General features: G+C 34.6%; 2 protein-coding genes across 2 annotated transcripts; both read right to left on the bottom strand.

The window, feature by feature from the left end:
• Nucleotides 1-842: 842 nt before the first annotated feature.
• On the bottom strand, nt 843-6,651 carry LOC110462950 (splicing factor 3A subunit 2-like). Its single transcript, XM_021517228.1, has 4 exons — nt 6,572-6,651; nt 6,056-6,116; nt 3,430-3,759; nt 843-2,156 (listed from the first exon to the last, which is right to left on the bottom strand). Exons 2-4 carry the CDS (start codon nt 6,114-6,116, stop codon nt 2,071-2,073), a joined length of 477 nt encoding a protein of 158 aa, XP_021372903.1. The 5' UTR covers nt 6,572-6,651; the 3' UTR covers nt 843-2,070.
• Nucleotides 6,652-12,339: 5,688 nt separating this feature from the next.
• On the bottom strand, nt 12,340-17,169 carry LOC110462975. Its single transcript, XM_021517267.1, has 6 exons — nt 17,085-17,169; nt 16,854-16,908; nt 15,672-15,728; nt 15,388-15,411; nt 14,588-14,695; nt 12,340-13,648 (listed from the first exon to the last, which is right to left on the bottom strand). The coding sequence occupies exons 1-6, from the start codon at nt 17,097-17,099 to the stop codon at nt 13,566-13,568; spliced, it is 342 nt and encodes a 113-aa protein (XP_021372942.1). The 5' UTR covers nt 17,100-17,169; the 3' UTR covers nt 12,340-13,565.
• Between the last annotated feature and the right edge of the window lie 1,804 nt (nt 17,170-18,973).

Genomic DNA, 18,973 nt, shown 5'->3' with positions numbered 1-18,973 from the left:
CCAGTTATTTCTGTCAGTAATATATGCATATGGAAAACACCATATAACATATATTTGAGAGCGTGTCTAACATTGACACCTCACCATCACAACTATCCCTGCTGTGGAGTGTTCATTGAAGTTTAATATGGGATTTCATGCTGAAACTGACAACTAGAAGTTATCTGATGAAGCTTTTTATCAATAATTGACTTACGTTAAGGTGAAAATGTTGTTATATGGACCTGAGAAAGCGATATTAACCGAGGCGAAGTCGAGGTCAATATTACTTCACACTCAATATCACTTCACAGTCAATAATATAACACTTATTCGCCGAAATAAAAGTCCTGAATTGTTATATAAGGTATGAAATTATGATGCTTTTATCATGAAACAAGACGGAAAGTAAGCAAATCGTCAAGAGAAAAGTACTGCGTATGACAGAGGGCATTATGACGCTACAATTAAAGTGACGTCATAAAGTAAATATTGACCTGATGTTTCTAAGAAAAAGTAACACCGAGTCAATATTACAATTTACTGACAACCGAGTGATTATGATTCAATCAATGGGGATGTAGGAAGTATGATATTATCTAATACATGCATAACTGTTTGTAACCTCAAGCGGTCATGTTTCCCGAAGGCAGAGCCATAGGTGAATATTGCTGCTGATGGAAATCAAACTATTTTATCAAATAACTTATCGCCTCGGCCTTTAATGTTTTCTTTGATTTATATCACAGGATGTTCACCATGAAATAGCTGTAATTTTATAATGAAACCCTTCGTCCAGTGCCATAAACTGAACATTATACTGAAATGTAGACCAACACATTCACGGTAATCGTAACGTTTTAATTACAAAACAATAAGCAAGTAAATGTACATGTATCAAACATCGACCACAACAACAAAGTCACATTTTACTTACAGATTCAGACGCTTGTTCGCGTTCCTCTTCCATTGGTGGGATGTAGCTATTAACCTAACAACATTTTATAATAGATACAGTATGCCAAACATTAATTACACTGCATCATAACAGCTGTTTGTCCTTCTGGATGATTCTAGGGGACAAATAGTTGGAAACTTGAATTGTTCTAAACTATTGTTGAAAATGAAGGGGAGGTGCATAGAACCCCTTGGCTTATATTTTTTAACTAAAAGGTGCACTGGTAAATTTCAAATTAAACAGATTGTTTATTGTGTGAAAATAATAAACCATGCTATTATTCAAAACAGATAGCTGTCTTTCAAGGCTATGTCAAACCTCGGGGACTATTAAATGCACTAGCAGAGTATACCACGTTGTATCTTGAAAGATAAACGTAACATATACACAGGTGATTACGCCTTTGAAAACATTGTCATCGATACAGTAAAGAATATATAACTCAGAGACATGTTACAAAATGAGGTGTGTACTGTACTATAGGGGCTAGAATCTGAACAGGTTATTTGTCTCGCAGTCATTAACTGTTCTTGAACCATTGGGTGAAACTATTGCAACCTTAAACTATAATAGTGTATGCATGGACATTTTCACCTAGTCAAAGATGTACTTTTGCCCTCCACTCATTAGGCAATTTTTGCACAGTGTTAATTTTGCCCTGAAAGTTCGATGTATTTCCAAGAACCACGATTTCCTTTGCAAAGTGTCAATAATGTTTTGAACAGGTAACACACGAGATGAGCAGAAGTCAAGCAAATCACATATTAGAATATTAACGAGTGTCCTTATATCATGCCAATATAAAGCATGTGCAGAGAGAAATAACAATGTTTTATCAAAATGATAAGCTGTTGAAAATATCCATTCCGAGTGGAAAATTTCAAGACAAGCAGAATATATTATAACGTTATTGTAATGTACTTTGTCGTAGATAGGCACGTTTCTTACTGTCGTTTGTATTTATTTAACTTAATCAATATGCATTTAACTTGAGGAATTTGTTTCTGCATTACCTCACAATTAGTTACATTTAATACATGCAAGTATTAAAGCTACTGAAGCCATTATCAATCGTCATTAGACATTGTTATGTAGCTTTCGGATTGACGTGTACTGTTCAAGTTGCAGATCATTTAGAGAAAGTACACGAGGACGGCGATAGCACCGAATACCAGCGGGCCCAACGGTTTGACAAGCTGATGCGATCCATTCCCAAGTCCTGCAAAAGTAAAACACATTATGGTTTAACACATTCTCTTCGTTATAATGATTGAGAATATTTATGATCAATTTATTTGATATTCAAATTGAATGAACAAATCATCAAAATATATAATAACGTTGTCACATGATCATTCCTCGTCAAGTGACATCACCTGGATCCAAAGTTTTTTGAGACGTACTTAGTGTGGAATGTTTTGGTTCAGACAAATAATTGGAAGATAGTTAATTTTGGTATTACTTGTGCTATACAGCACTGGTCAGACACTTTTAGAGAAATTTAGTATTATTTAACAATTAACGTTTTATAAACCAAACCCTTCTGAATTTATATACATTATCAGTTGACATTTCTACTTCTACTCTTAAATGGTACTCACCAACTTCAACAATTTGAAGATAAAATGTCAGACGAGGAGTGAAACATGGAAAGAGATTGTTTTTAAAAGATACGAGATGGTCTAATTTGCGTTTGAAAAGTGACGGTTGAGGGCTGATTTGAAGAATTCCGTTGTGGGGCTCGAAATAATGTCAGGTGGGAGTTTATTCCACTCGGGTACAGTTCGAGGGAAGAATGATGCCTTTCTGGTCTGGGGTTTTGAGTTAGGAATTTGATACGAAAACTGGTGGTTTGTTCGGGATTTTCTAACTGTAGGGATTAATCTGTCTGATTTTACGATAGCGACTTTCTGGTTTACAATGCTATGAAGCATGGTAAGACGGGCATCTCTACGTCTATCTGCTAGAGGGCGCAGCTTTAGGTGGCCCAACATTTCTGACACACTGGGGGTACGATGGTTGTACCTGTACATGCTTTTAGCATTAACTAGATTTAATATAGATTTACATGAATACTTTCGGGTTGCATCAGCTAAGTGTTCAATGATACACGGTATCGCATTCTTGTTGCTCCAGGGGTTATGCTCACGTACGCTTTCTGTACCCCCGGAACATGTCATAGCAAAATACAAGGCTCAGCGTGCGCAATCTTGTTGAAGAGACTAGGAGACCAGTTTGATCTAATCTCGCAGTCGCGTCACGGTAAACATTTACTGACTTTGAAGTCGGGTGTCACTCTTTTGTAATCTTTAAAGGACAGGTATTAGCCACGCGATTATTTAGGTTTGCTTTACCTGAGACCAATGTTTGTGCCTTCAAATTTGCATTGACATATTCCAGGATTGAAGAGAGCGTGTGTGAGCGTAATTCCTACAGAATCGAGGACGACGGTATCGGTAATACATACGTATTTCAATTATTAGTACACGTACCATTGTCAGAAGAATTTGCTGAACTTCCAGCTGGTGCTTGTGTAGTTCCGGCTGGTGCATGCGTACTTCCAGCTGGTGCATGTGTAGTTCCGGCTGGTGCATGCGTACTTCCAACTGGTGCATGCGTACTTCCAGCTGGTGCATGTGTAGTTCCAGCTGGTGCCTGTGTAGTTCCAGGTGGTACATGTATACTTCCAACTGGTGCATGTGTACTTCCAGCTGGTGCATGTATACTTCCAGCTGGTGCATGTGTACTTCCAACTGGTGCATTTGTACGTCCAGCTGGTGGAGCTATTGGCGCCGTGCTTACTGTTATCGGTGTTGTCGCACCTTTCAAAGAGGACAAGCCGATTGTAAACTATATAATTTAATGTTTTCTGTAACTCTCAGATAACAATTACAACAGTGTGCAATTCAACCATGCTTTTCCTATTTCAATCATCTAAAAGCTCAACTTTCATTTGTGTCACAAAAATCAGCATCATAAGTCTTTATGCACAATTTTTTTTAAATATCCAGTGTGTTTCAACACTGACCCCTGTTGTTCAAAAGATAATAAGGTTAATCACTATTTAACAACATATCTAAACCGTTTAACAAGTTTGTCAATATACACATATACAAGATAAAATCGAACGATCTCGCGTGTTAATTTACCCTACTAAATACTTGATATCTGGAAAGTTTTAACCTAGTTAATGGTTGTATTTCAAAAAAAATTAATCTTTTGAACAACTGGACACAGGTTGATAAATAGAGGATCTAGCACGAGTGTTCATGTTATATTGAATTTATTGAACGAGTATATTAATTTCATATGAAACGAGCCTTTGGCGTGTTTCATATGAAATTAATATACGAGTTCAATAAATTCAATATAACATGAACACGAGTGTTAGATTCTATTTATTATATAATTCGAGAAACCTACCTACATAAGTGGTTTCAATACTAGGCCTAACGTCTCTATATGCAATGACGACGAGAAAGGACGCATCACATATGCTAATTTGAGAGCATGTTCCGCTAACAAAAGTAGTCCGCAGAAATTTATCAGAATAATAAATGGCCAACAGTTTTACTTTTAACGATCATTTTAATTGTGATAACAATTGAAATAATAAAAGTTTACAAAATATGACTTCTTTTTTTTCGCTTCGGAAAAAAACTGTTTTTTTTCATCGGTGACGTCATGAACAGTGTAAGAGCGCGCGCACTGTGAAGGTCGTCGGAAACCGAAAACACATGTGTTGGATATTAGGCCTACTGAGAATCACTGTCACTTTCTATAACACGGGCGCGTTTTTTCAGAGGAGGTCCTTGGTAAACATGAACTTGTATGTTTCCTCCTGTGACAGCACCTGAAAAGATACTTTGGAAACCGCCCTGGACCCTGACAACAGAGGAAGTTGACTGGTTACACGCCATTGATTGTTGTGTCAGTGATGTTGTGTTGCATCCGGTCTCAGGTGCTGTTGGATTTCCGTGCAGTATTTTGGAGATTTCTTTGTGTTGATTCGTGTTGATGTGTGAATAATTATTAATAGAAGAAATGTTTCGGTGACCAGAAATTTGCATTATATGGTTAGCGGGGATGTTATTATCGTTCAATTTCTGGACAAGATATTTCCTCGCACTGTGATTTGACAAGTGTTTGTCAGTTTGGATTCCTGCTCCCTTTATGGCACGTTGCATCATGGATTTTAGCTTGTTGATACCAACGGGTTGGCGCTTGAACCAAGTCTCATGACTTCCAGGTGAGCTTTTTGTTGTAGTAGCTATATAAAATGGATCTGATCCTTTACAGTAAGTCGTAGGTCTCATATCTGCATAGCATTTGTAAACATGAACAGGACACCTTTCGGGATTTTCAGTGTTTGCCCACAATTTTGGTTTTACTTTGCGTACATCACGGGTGTTCTCCCCTGTCCTGGTTTTTGTTTGTCTTTCCGTAAACTCTAGATATTCATGTCCGTCAGTGTGGTTTTGTAGTGTAACGTCCCCCCAGCACATATCGCGATATTCGAACAGAATCCCCAATGTTTACGTCAGCCATGTTGTAGTAGGCCTATACTATAGTAGTAGTAGTAGTAGTAGTGCGTAGGAATACGACCTAGTTCCCACGGTTTCGCGCGCTCATTTGCATCTTTATTGCACACGTTCAATATCAATTTTATTGCACCCCTTTATTGCACTGCAGAAGCCTTATATTATATAATAAAGAGTTATATTAAATGTGAATCACTGTGCATTCGTTTGAAAAAAGTGTATATTTTCACAAAACATGATGTCACATAAGACGTAGCCACAAACAATCAACTGTTCTGTTTAACAATGCTGGTGCTGTTCGCTCCTATAATGTTATATTGACGGAAAGTTATGAAATTTCCTACACAAGGTTTCAAAACCAATTTAATGTTTTATGTGCTTAAGATACATGTATATAGATAATATAAATTTATAACTAACACAATTCTGAATAGTAATAAAAGTAGTAACATTATATTCTTGTGAAATCAATCATGCAAGTAACGCGGAAAAGTCTACAACAGTTTTATTTTGGAATGAACATTTACATGATTTTAAACTAGAATAAACGCGTCCAAATGTTTTAAGATATACTTACATTGTACAAATGTAATTGTACAAACAAAGGCGAAAATGTAAACACTTAACTCCATTTTCATCTACAAACAGAAATGAGTAGAATCGGAGTTAAAAAGGTCAATAACTCAATTAATCAATAAATCAATATGTCATTATTAATTACATAATTCTTTGTTATCAAATTCTACAAACGATGCTTACAAGGTCAGAAATAAACACAATCGTCTCATGCCTGACGTATTCTTGATTTTTTGGACATATTAAAAATGAAAGATACTTATTTCATTTTTAATGTTTTTTTCATCAATAAGCTTTGCAGGCACTAAGTTATGGTCAATATATAAGAATCTTGAATATATATTCAAACAGAATGGAGCCCAGCAACTCAATCAAATAAGTATTTATCAACGAATATAAAAATGTATGTTATCAATTTCAAAATAGGGGTTTCTTTTAGAAATATAAATGAAAGAACGTTTTCTTTCCTTGGAATTAGATATGAACATTGGCGTACCTGCTATATAATCATACTTACAGAATTATCCGCCTGCTTGATGTAATAACATGCGAAGTGAACAAAAGTTCGGCCTTATATAAAACTCAGTTGAAAATGAAGAGTTACGTACCAAGTCACTGTATAAATCACTCGATTAATTTCTGTAATGGCCGCATTACGCGAGAAAGTAGGGAACATGTCTAAGGATTTATCGTTCTAGACAATTAATCACAAAAACAATCGCCCAAATCGTAAAGTGTACATACCAGTCGTTGACAATTGATACGTTTTGTCAGGTTTTGGGGATAACATATCTAATGTTTACCTCATATAAAGCTTGACTGATGTTCATGTACTTATCTTCGCATTTTGTATCCCTTTCAATACCACTTTCGTCACCTGTTGCAATGCCTATATACCGGGTGTATTTATCTTCATATTCGCCATTTAGATTGCGCGTGACATCGTAAACACTCTTCAAACGTCTATTACGTGATAACGTCTTAAGTGGTTTCAACGTTTTTGGTGACATGGGGGTATTTACGAAACTGTTGTTCACGCACACTTTAATCTGTTTGATCTTTCTAAATGTCCTTTGCGTCACATTTTTTGCAATCATCTGTCTTGAACGAGAAACGTGTAAGTGCTTTCAATGATAACGCAATCCATTGTCAATATCTTTACCCCTAAATTAATACATAAAGTATATGCGAACTTCTGTTCGTATCGTCATAACAGAATGCAATATATCTTAACGTTATATACGCCATACAATATATGATGTTCCAATGGAAATCTCTTTGCACGATTTCAGGGAGCGCTATTAGGATCGTTTGCAAATGCATGTAAAATGAAAATATGAAATTAAAATTATTTAAACTATCATATCTGTAAAATCACTCTTTTTTAGCGGATATATAAATCATGATTTCCAAAGTAATTATCGTTGTACTTTGTGGCTTTCTGAGGATGGCGGACAGAGGGACGGGAAACAACAGGGGAATTGTTGTTAAGCTCTAGTATAACTCCCATCAAATACGAATGAAATAATTTTTCTAGTTGAAAATGTAACAATTCGATTCAAATGCAGTTTAACTTTGTATAAAGGAATTATATGGTCTTCTTATTAGCGATGGACGGGTCGGGTGAAGAATATAAATGCAATTATTTTAAGACCCTATTCAGAGGTGTGCTTCACGCTACCTCTTACGTTGGGAGTGAGAATCTGACTACTACCACAGCGGGGTCAACCCCGGCCACCTGGGGATATAGTAGATCTTGTAAAGGTAAATCGAATCGAGAATGTCTTCAAATTTTGCAAGGTATAATTTTGCCTGCGTATATATCATTATTCATGTAATAAACATATCTCCAAAACTTTATCTTGTCACGTCGAAGGATCATGGTACTTCGAAACAGATATAAACGACAATTTACATGTGTGTTTCACAGATAACACAAGATTACTGTTAGAAACAGGTACAAACTGCTTAAACAGAAGTCCTAGGCGACACCAGAGATTGTGATTAATAGAATCCCCTACCTCTTTGTGGAGATTCCCATATCTCATCCTCAAGGGGGTGTATGCTTCTGTTATCTCACACCAGGAAAAGTGCGGGGTATTTCCTGGCATTCCTAATATACGTTAAACCCAGGAATTTATCTAGATCAATAATTAATCTTTTCACCGTTAAAACTCTTTCATAATCGCCGTAGTCGCTAAAGGATACCTGTCTCACTGTAATGTGATTTTGTTCTATATGTAGTAATCTCCCCTTAACTTTCGTTTGATGTAACTGTAGTTTAGTTTAGCGAAACACTTCTATTGCCAGGGTAGCTCATTTGGTCAGAGGGATAGTATAACAATCTAAAGTCCAGTGTTCCAATCCAGGTCTTTTACACTCACAACACCTTCCGTCCTTCCGTCCGAGATGTTTGTCGGGGACATATCTTTGATACTATTTCACCAGGACAAACCAGAGTTGGTGAACAAGGACATCTAATGAAGATGGCTGAGTGCAGGGTGAAAGAATTAGGTCACTTTGACCTATGACTTGACCATCGACCTTTACAATGTACTTTTGTAAATATTTGTCCGCGGTATATCTTTCACCTTGATAAACATGAGTTGTGTACAAGGACATCTTTGGATGACGGAGTGCAGAATGCAAGAAGAAGGTCTCTGTTACCAATGACTTGACCTTTGACCTTTACATTTGAAAATGTCTATCCAAGGCATACCTTCTATACTATCTCACCTCAAGTATCCAGATTTGGTGGACAAGGACATCTTGGGATGGTGGAGTGCGAGAATTATGTATCAGGATACTTTCCTAACAGTAGGTACATCCTGACATAAATGTACTGTTTGTTAATATAGATATCATTACCGGCGGGGGACTATGGATTGCCTTGCAATACTTAAATTTGTTTGTTTTATATCTTTTTATAAGTCCTACAAGTATGGTTTCCCTTTAAGGAATTATTAATCAAAGATAAGAATTATAATCATATCGAAAAGACTGTTAACGATACTTAGTTTTAGTTTTTGGAGCGGTACGGGGGTGTTGGGTGGTGAAGTCGGAGGTGTCCATAACAAGTTTAGTCAGAAATTATTATTATTATTCATTATATTTGTGAATTATTTATTGGAGTAGAAAAGAAATCAAAGTAAAGCTGTAGATTCTGAATCTTGTCATTATAGATTTTTCCAACATGGTTATATCTTAAATCAATTATTTCTGAAAAAGGAACCAAATTTTGAAAATTATATAGATAAAATCAACCAAAGGATAACCAACACAGTTGTTAAAATTGAGAATAGATTGGAGTTCGAACCATAGACTTCAGATTGTTAAAATATCGCTCTAACCGACTGAGCTACACTGTCAACTGCGACAGTAATATCCAGAACGGAATCAAGGGGGTGGGGTGGGTTACTGCATATACGAAAAACTACAGTGCCGTGGGACGGGGATCTTCAAAAAGGAAAAATAAAGGGAGTGTGCGCATGTTATAACGACAGGAAATCCGAATATTATTTATAGAAAAAATGTATTCTCGCTGCATTTTAACTATAAAAGTTGTGAACTGACCTATTGGTGTTTACTCAATTAATAATTAAATTTATTTAGCATGTCTTTTGTGACATTTTATCATTTTAATGCTATTTTTTGTATCGTTAATGAGGATCATACCCTGTAATCCTTCTATATCTTTGGAGTTATTTCTGATGTTTCATCATCGCTCCCTGTACCATTCTCAATAAAAAATATTTTGAAATAAACAGGTTATTTTAAATCCTTTCTATGTGAATTTCTCCCTAATCTGATTTTAATCTGCTTTGATAAGTCATAAAATTGAATGGAACAAACAGAGCGTGCTATTGAACGAGGAAGAAAGGAGGAGATTAAAGTTACAGACTAATGCACGTGGGAACGAATGAATGAACGAACGAATAACATATTATAGAGTGTACGAACAAATGTTATAGGGGTTGCATGGAATCAAAAACAAAGACCATAGCCTCCGTGTCAAAAAAAATATTGTATGTTATATGGTAATTAACAGAGGACAAACACTACAAGTTGACAAAGAAATGAAAAAAACAAACCATTTATTGAGTGAGGAGAGCAATTGATGAAAATGTAAGTAATCTCTTTCCTTGCATTATGTACATAATAATTGAGTTTCTGTTATATTTTCTCAATAAAATAAAATTTAAACTTGAATAATATCGAACCTAATCTCAAGGAAGATAACTCTTATTAAAAGTGTCAAATACATGTAGCAGTCTTAAAACTTCCACATCTTTGATTCAATTCTGGTTTTCTTTGATATAAATCAGGAATGATTCTGCGGAAAGTGTTGTAACGTTGTTCTTTGTGTGGTCGTTATCACCTATTAGAGTCTCTCTATTAGACAAGTTTTAATATTTAATGTCGTTTAGAAACAATTTTATATTTTTTACAGATATTGCCATTTACTATCTAGTTGAAAGAAAACTGAGAAATCAATCCTGTATAAGTCATGTACTTAGCACTTTTTGTCTCCTTTTTAGCGCAATATCTCATAGAATATGAATTTGTCCGAACTAGCTACTTGCTACCGAAAAGATTGGTAGCAATAGCGATATCAATTATCAACAAATGAGCATACATGTATATATCTCTTCGTGGTTAAATGTAACTGGTTACTTTTAGGCTATTTATACAAAACGGCGTTTAAATTGACATTTGAAAGAAATGGAAATATATAAAGACTATCCATGCGTGTGTATCGTTGTGTATCAATATACGGTGTAGCTTTATCACAACCTCGTTCTTAGGTCGTCTCAAAGCGGTTCACAAACTATTATCCGTGGTTATACGGCCTTTGCAACCAGCCAATACCTTTCTCAACTCCCTGGGAAGCATACAGCCGGTGCTGCCATTTCGGCGCTCACAGCTAGCATTCAACAATTCTAGCACTTTCCAACCACGTACTCATTTACAGCTGAGTAGACTGGAACAAGCAGAGTAAAGTATCTTGCTCAAAGATTCAACACAGTGCCGTGACGAGACACGAACCCGCAACCCCTCGGTCACGAGCCTGGCGTCCTACCACTAGACTACCGTGCCTCCAAAACCTGACATACCATCATAAAAATAAAATTAATCAAACAATACGCAGAAAGGAACATCTATTTGAGAATTTTCTTTGTCAATGCAGAAACCCAATTAAAGTGAAAATGTTTCTATACCATACGGCCTTTGCGTCCTTTTATCTCTTATTTAATGTGAAACGTACTAGACGAAATAGAGTCGAGACACCGGTCATTTGCACACTTTTCTTGACAAAGAAACAGACGTTTTCGAAAGCACGCTGTAAACAAGTATTATGCGTCAATAATATTATAATATCCCTATTATAATGTATTGAATTAGAACACACACTAGTACCAGTTGAAATGACTAAGTGACAAGTGTTCAATTCCTATTTGTATTGAAACAAAACAACTGAGTAAGGATGTATTGTTTAAATTTCCGATGAATTCATGACACTAATTATTTTTGTTAGGTTATATGTACTATTTATCATACGAAGGCTATGGAGAAGATGAGATAAGGTTTTACAACTTCCATTTAATATGTTGGAATATTTTCCCATGCAAATTCATAATAAAACATTCAGGGTTATTTATGGCGAATTAAAATGAAAACCATGCATCTCTTGAGAACACAAACTCGAAATGACATCTAAATTTATATCGGCCAATTGTGTAAAATTTACCGCGAGTGTTTGATGGTAGGGTATTGTGTTATTAGTCATCGTATTATGATCGTAATTCACGTTTAGAGAGGGAAACTAGAGATAAAATTGTGTTAACAGCTGTGATTTGTGATAAATCACATGTGTCAGTAGTATAAAGTCAAATACAAATGTAAACATCATGTGTGTGAATGTATATAATTTTAATAGCATTTATCTGTGTTCTTACAGCTTAATTGAAATCAGTCTCCAAACGTTTATTAGTTTAAGCAATGATACATAGCGAACAATGTAACTTTCTTTTATTTCCATTCTTTAAAAAAAATCAAAATAATCTGTTACAACAGGTGTTTTTTAATATAAATTCGACCATATCCTATTTTACCCAATATAAGAATGTGTAAGGATTTTACAGTGTTAAAGTCTCGTGCATAAATTGATATATTAATATTATCACAATTGTCTTAAGATTTTTGGTGAAACAAAGCTTCAATACAATAAGGTTTAGATCTTTCTTAGGGTGAAAGGTCAAAGCTTTACAATACTTTTATTAGAATATCACCTCACAGCTAGAGTGACTGAAACTGATCGTTGGAAGAGGTTTTAAATAGAAACAGTATTGATTGACTATATTGTGTTGCAATGTGCGTCTGTACGCTACAATTCAAGCTAGTTAACAAAATTTCGTTAAAATTCTAGTCAATACAATGCCTGGTGAACAAATTGACAGAACATTTATGACGGTGCTTCATCGATTGATTTGCTTCTACACTTTACAGATGCAGTCATGCTTTTGCAAGGGAAAAGACAAACTTATCGTTACATGTACCTTCCCAGGGAGCGTCATCTCACATGCGCTTTTATTCTGAAAACGTCACAGTCGCGTCATCACTTTATGCAGTGTTACCATTGTCACACATTTCATGCTCCAATGACTATGGAGCGGTGTAATACACGTTATTGTTACCGTTTACAAAGTGTGGAGGGAAAATTATCAATCATCCTATTTGATATTACCATAGGAATCGCAATCCCATATAAGATTTTTTAGGTTCAGCACGCGACAAAGCTTCGTTGCTTAACCTAAAAGTTCTGACCTTTGAGTTGCAATTTCTCTGTTTATATCACACTGAAGTAGTATGTGAAATTAACCATGCCTTTGCGTTTCATTGCATGTTTTTAGAAATGAAAATAAAGTAAAGCTTGGCAAATGTGGATTTTACAAAGAAAGCGCAAAACTTTGACTGGGCAAAGGCTTCTGTGTATAAAGTATTGCTCCTAATATGATTTGGTTTTTGAAAAAACAAAATTAGAGATAAATGAAGAGCCATATTGGAAAATTAAGAAGAAAAAAATCAATCAATAAAAAGAACTGAAGGCAAATCTTAATTTTCTGTGGCGTTTACTCACTAATGATCAGCATTCAAAAATACAAATATTTAAGCATTTAGCTCAGATTATCTGCATGCGAGATTCTAACAGACGAAATTACACTCAGTAACATATCTGAACTTTGAACTGAATCATTTGGATCGACCTATTAAAGTCCTTTATTAGACACAAATATTGTTTTCTCTTGTGTTTGCAACTGTTTTTGTCTTGTAACAGCAAACGGTTCAACAGTTTTTGATTTAGTAAGGCACGCACGTGCAGCTCCTCACATGTCATGTGATTCAACGCTTGCATTTGTTACAGGGACGGAAACAGACACCTTTCATTTGTTTCGTTAAAACTAACGATGGTTTCCAGATGTCTAATGGTTCATTGTCGATATGTATTACTATCACGGATAGAAACACAGTCTTGCCAGGGTCCCGAGAACAAGTAGTGGTGTTAGAAATTCAAGCTTGGATGATCCACTTCCGCCTGAAAAAGACAACAACAAAAACATAAGCATCACGGTATTATTTATTAACCGATAAAGACATACATTCTTTATATCCTCTTAGATAAGAGTTTATAAACGTGTAGCAGTAAGAATTATTATTGATGAGCTTCAATACGTGTAGTTGAACCAAATTGTCTGCTAAGAAGCAGCTTAAATATCCTAGAGTAAGTGTTTTTCTGTATATGAAGATACAGGTACAATTTGTTAACGATTATTTTCATTTGGGTTTTCATACTTTTGATAGATTTTCACGGGTTAAAATAACAAAGAGAAAGTTTATTAATTCACTATGCATGTATATATATATCATTACAGCTACGCTACTCTTTATTTATATATTGGTAACAACAGCAGGTAGGTTATGATACAGTACACTATGTAAAATTTATCATATTCACCAGCACAAAAGCCATAATTGTATAATGTAAAAGTTCTCATATACTATGCTATGAGTTCTATTATCTGGTTGATGAAGACTCGGGACTAAAAAAGCTGAATAAAATATATTTTGATTTTAGCACATTCAAGTGACATAAAATATGCTATAAATAAATAAATGACTTTGGAATGTATTTAATAGTTTCAAATCAAATGATATACATTTACATGAAAATTCCTTTTTACCATTCAATAAATATATCGATGTATCCCCATGTGTGATGAATGATAAGAAACTGATACACGTTGCGCATGTATAGGATTATCAGGCAGGTTCTCTCTAAGGAATGTCTGAAAACTATTTTTCGCTATAAAAAATATTTAAGAAGTTGAATAAAGCAGAATTACAATTCCTACTGTAGCAGGGATCTACGTAAATAAAACATTTTTCAATCTGTCCCATAGTTAATTTGGGAGAATTTACATTAATATAAAATCATAAAAATGATAACTAGCCTAGTGACTAGATTGTTTCTCACCGGTTTTTGACACACACCCAGCTGAACATTCTCCCGAGGTTGCATTTCCTGAGGTTCCTGTTGTATATGAACAGGTAGGAGGGGTATTTGAGCACCCGGTTACGTCAGCTGGCAAATGTAAACAATACATGATACAGTTGTAACATCTAACAACATCTTACATACTAAATAAGCAGGCAGTTACATAAAAAACAGGTTATATATATATATATATATATATATCAAATGCTTTTGATACGCAAAGATCGATTCCCACCTGATAAAATATTTGTTCTTATTTCTTGACTTGACCTGGGATAATCAATCAAATATATTGAAGATTTATTTCAAGTATATAAGTACTACAATAATACTGTATTAGTACGAAATACATGTGAATATACATTTTCATCAGCTTCGGTACCTTCTGTGGTGTTAGACTCGCACAAGTCCGACATTAAAAAAAATATCCGAAAAATATCCACAGTATCGCACTGAAATGAAAATATACAGATATAATCCTGTTTTGTTGAGGTTTATAGGGTATACACCTTAGTGGGTCTTGAGACAAATTCGCAGTTCATAAAATTTATCTCAAGACCCATTGAGGTTTATACCCAATAAACCTCAACAAAACAGGATTCAATCCTTAAGAAATCAGAGATCAAAATATAAAACTACATGAAATAATTACGTTGACATTGTAACCGATATCTTTATAGATATTTCAAATAAATATAAATATATATGATAAAGATGTAGGTATTGATATAACTAAAGAAAATAATTAAGAATGATGCTGCCGTAGTATTTATACGTACCATCTAGAATCTCATTACTGGAATCTGTATGAATGAAATTTTCGTAAACACATCAATTTCTTAAATAGAAAATATTTTTTTTCAATATGACTGATACATTTACCTTACCTATAACAATATTAAATCTAAAATAAAATAGAAATAAGATACGGTATATATGTATACTATTCTGTTCATTTTGGATTCAAAGCTGTTATGATACCGAGATTGCTATCGAAATTTTATCTTTTTATCTGAATTTTTCATATAATGTTTTAAGTATTTTGGCGATTGTGATTGTTTACCTTCGCAGGTCCAGCCGCATGTCGTTGAATTTACACATGAGGTTGAACAGTTCTGAGCTGAAAAAAATGTTTAAAAAATCGTATCTAAGTTGCTTGTAAAAGGCACATTCATTGTATATTTCGTAATCGATATAACATTATAATTATCAACACATAACACGCCTAACAGAGTGATAAGTCGACTAATCTGACCACTTCAATGACAAATTTGATACATTCCTTAAACATTAGTAGATGAGTGAAATATTTTGTAAACATTTCATGTCTTCAGATTGTTCGTTTTAAAATTTCGGTATGCTTCGACATTTCTTCCTGAAGTCAGTACTATTGTCGTCTCAATGATACAATGATCATATAACACTTGCTAAATGCGGCAGATATGTACAATAGGTTTGAGAATTGTATCACTGACTTCAAGCATCAACTGAAATGCATAATTATAGCAGAAATATATTTTGCATTTGCATTTCTTGGAATGCTTCTAAGTGTGTTCCCGGTGTCTCTCTTAAAGCATCGGTCAAACGGACACTTCTCTATCTATATAAATATAAATCGTTTTCGGGATAGTTTTATATTCAGCTTTCCACCGTTAAACTCTTAATTAACGTATCCTTAAGATATCTTCCTCCAATCAACAATTCCAACAAGTCTTAAAGAACAGCGGAAGCCATAATTTGTCAGTCCTCCACAAGAGGTTTTTCTCAATGATGTATAAAACTAACAGAAACTCTTGTAAGTTGCAGGGAACTATTATATACATGTATACATATATGGGAATTTTTTGAAAGTGACATGCTTGCCTTTAGAGATATCGGTTCAGTTTAAACGGATATCTTATGCAAACATATTTTCCTTAGGCAAGGGCACTTCTTAGTCTTTGGGGAATACAAATGTTAGTTTAGGATATTTTGTCAATGTTAAAGCAGCGAAGAATGTTTTCTTACGAAACCTGTATAACAACATAGGAGAAGTAAAATGCACCGGAATTCGAATACAGAAAGTTCTAACTCTAGACGGGGGATCAAACCAATTGAGCTACAATTAACTAGATCGCCGGTGAGTCCAGTTCCGCATGTTTACATGCTTAGGTAAGACAAACATATACAAAGCACAAACTTATGATATTTCATGATATGAAAAAAGCAACCGACATCATATGAAAAGATTTGAAGTTTAACTCACCGTTACTATACGCAAGCATCGAAAACAATACCAAAATGGCCGCCTTCATCTTGATCTACAAAACAAGGAAATCAATATGTTAAAAACTTTGTATCAAAATAGCTATTTTTTTAAGTCACGTATATACAAAAAAAAATATCACGTAAGCAGCGTATCATACATTGCTTTGAGGAATATTGTTCGTTCATACTCAAATAAAACAATTCCATGTGATAATTTTTAAATACATACCTGACCCGTTTGCATCAATATAGTCAATCTCGTTCGCCGGTCGGCCTGTGATTCAAATTATGTGTCGTGCAGATTTATATAGTTTAGAGCATCTGTCCGAAACACATGTGTTGCTAGAGCGACACACTCGCGTGAAGTAAGGCTATAAATTACTGTATTTATGATAACGTGCATAGTCACGGACGGGCATTTGTGGATGACAGATTTAAAACACAAACCACTTCAGTAGTTTTTCAACATTAAAATATATAGCATGTACATCTGTACCCCCAGTAATACACCTAGGGGAGTTTATACATTATTATTTAAACATCTCTGAATAGAAAAAAATATTATCGAAAACATTTGTTTTACTCTAGTGTTTATTTGAAAACTCTGATTCAGTTCATTTTGTTAGTGTCGATTCATGCTTGGGACATGGCAAACCAGAACATTTTATATACAATATGCTTACACACCTTATATGGTATAATATTTAGTTGAACAGTAAACAACAAGTTATTGACAAATTTTATACTATAAAACATGATTTTTTCTTGTGTATAAATATTCGAGATTATCGTGGTTGCTATAGTACCTCGGACATAAATACAACGTATTTGATTGATTTCCTCGACAACTGTTTTTTATAAGGGGTATCCACCAAATCACCTACCATGAAACGACCTAAATGGCTTTATAACACGTAAGAACGAATATTTCATGTTAACAGGATTTGGAAATCCCCGTCTACATTGTGTTTACAAGGTATTTGTGTTATGGCTGGACACGCACAAGCAAAGATGTCAGTGCAAGAAAAAGAAAAAAAAATCACAAATATAAATGATAATAATGAAAGACAATCATATATCTTGACTACGTAATGTATTGGTATTGATAGGGAAATTCAATGTTTATAACACTTGGACAGCTCTTAGATATTTTTACAGGTTTATGTATTAACAAGAGGTAAAACAGTTAAAGAAGATAACTGACACACATATTGAAAGATTGTTTCAGTGAAAAAATAATAGGCAACGAGGTAAGTCGAAGAATTTTGCTCATCGCTCGCACGTGAATACAATGTCGAATACATCCTCTGTGGCCTCTCGATTTTATACAAGTGCTTGCGATGTGTAAATGGTCTCACGACAAACCGTGAAAACAGAGAATGATAATCTTTGAATCACTACTGCTTTTAAGAGGGTATTTGACATATTTATAGACTTTTAGCTGTAAGGGATTTCTATTCTCCTCGGGGTAAAAATCGTTAACAAATGTTTCTTTTAAGATACCCCTTTCAAACGTGCAAACATGGTTGCTATACATCTATTAATGACTCTTATGTGTGCATATTGTTTATCTCACAAAAACGTTTTCCTTCCACATTCAGGCTGATATTTTTGTGATTTTTTTAAATGCTATACCTAATAAAAAAAAATTATGTTTGAAAACTGAGTATATAGCGTATAGTGTATTTTTATGACTGGCACATGGTGGAAAACAAGTATTTCTTGTGAAAAGTGAGAGATTTAGTGCCCAACAAGCAACACGAAATTAATTACAATAAACTGAGTTTGAATATGAAAAGAATAACACACACAAACAAAGGGAAAAACTACTTTGTGTTCTATAAAGGTAAAAGGTAAGGAGTTCTGGTTCATCTACGACCATTTCATATAAATCTAGGGTGAATTAAAGTAATGTCAAGTCCACAAAAAATCTAAGTCTAAGTTTACGCGCCTCCCCTGTTGTTTCAGCAGTTGTTAAGACGAATTTGGATGTGTGCATCTGTTTTGCCCTAGCATCACCGATGAGTTCTACAAGGAAGGTTCAACTGTATGATGCATTGAAACTTCATTTTATCGTGATGTATCTATTACTAAATGTAAAAGTAACAATCACATGTG

Source organism: Mizuhopecten yessoensis, unplaced genomic scaffold (assembly GCF_002113885.1).
Source record: "Mizuhopecten yessoensis strain PY_sf001 unplaced genomic scaffold, ASM211388v2 scaffold10847, whole genome shotgun sequence".
Lineage (NCBI taxonomy): Eukaryota > Metazoa > Mollusca > Bivalvia > Pectinida > Pectinidae > Mizuhopecten > Mizuhopecten yessoensis.
This window is presented reverse-complemented; position numbering and strand designations above follow the sequence as displayed.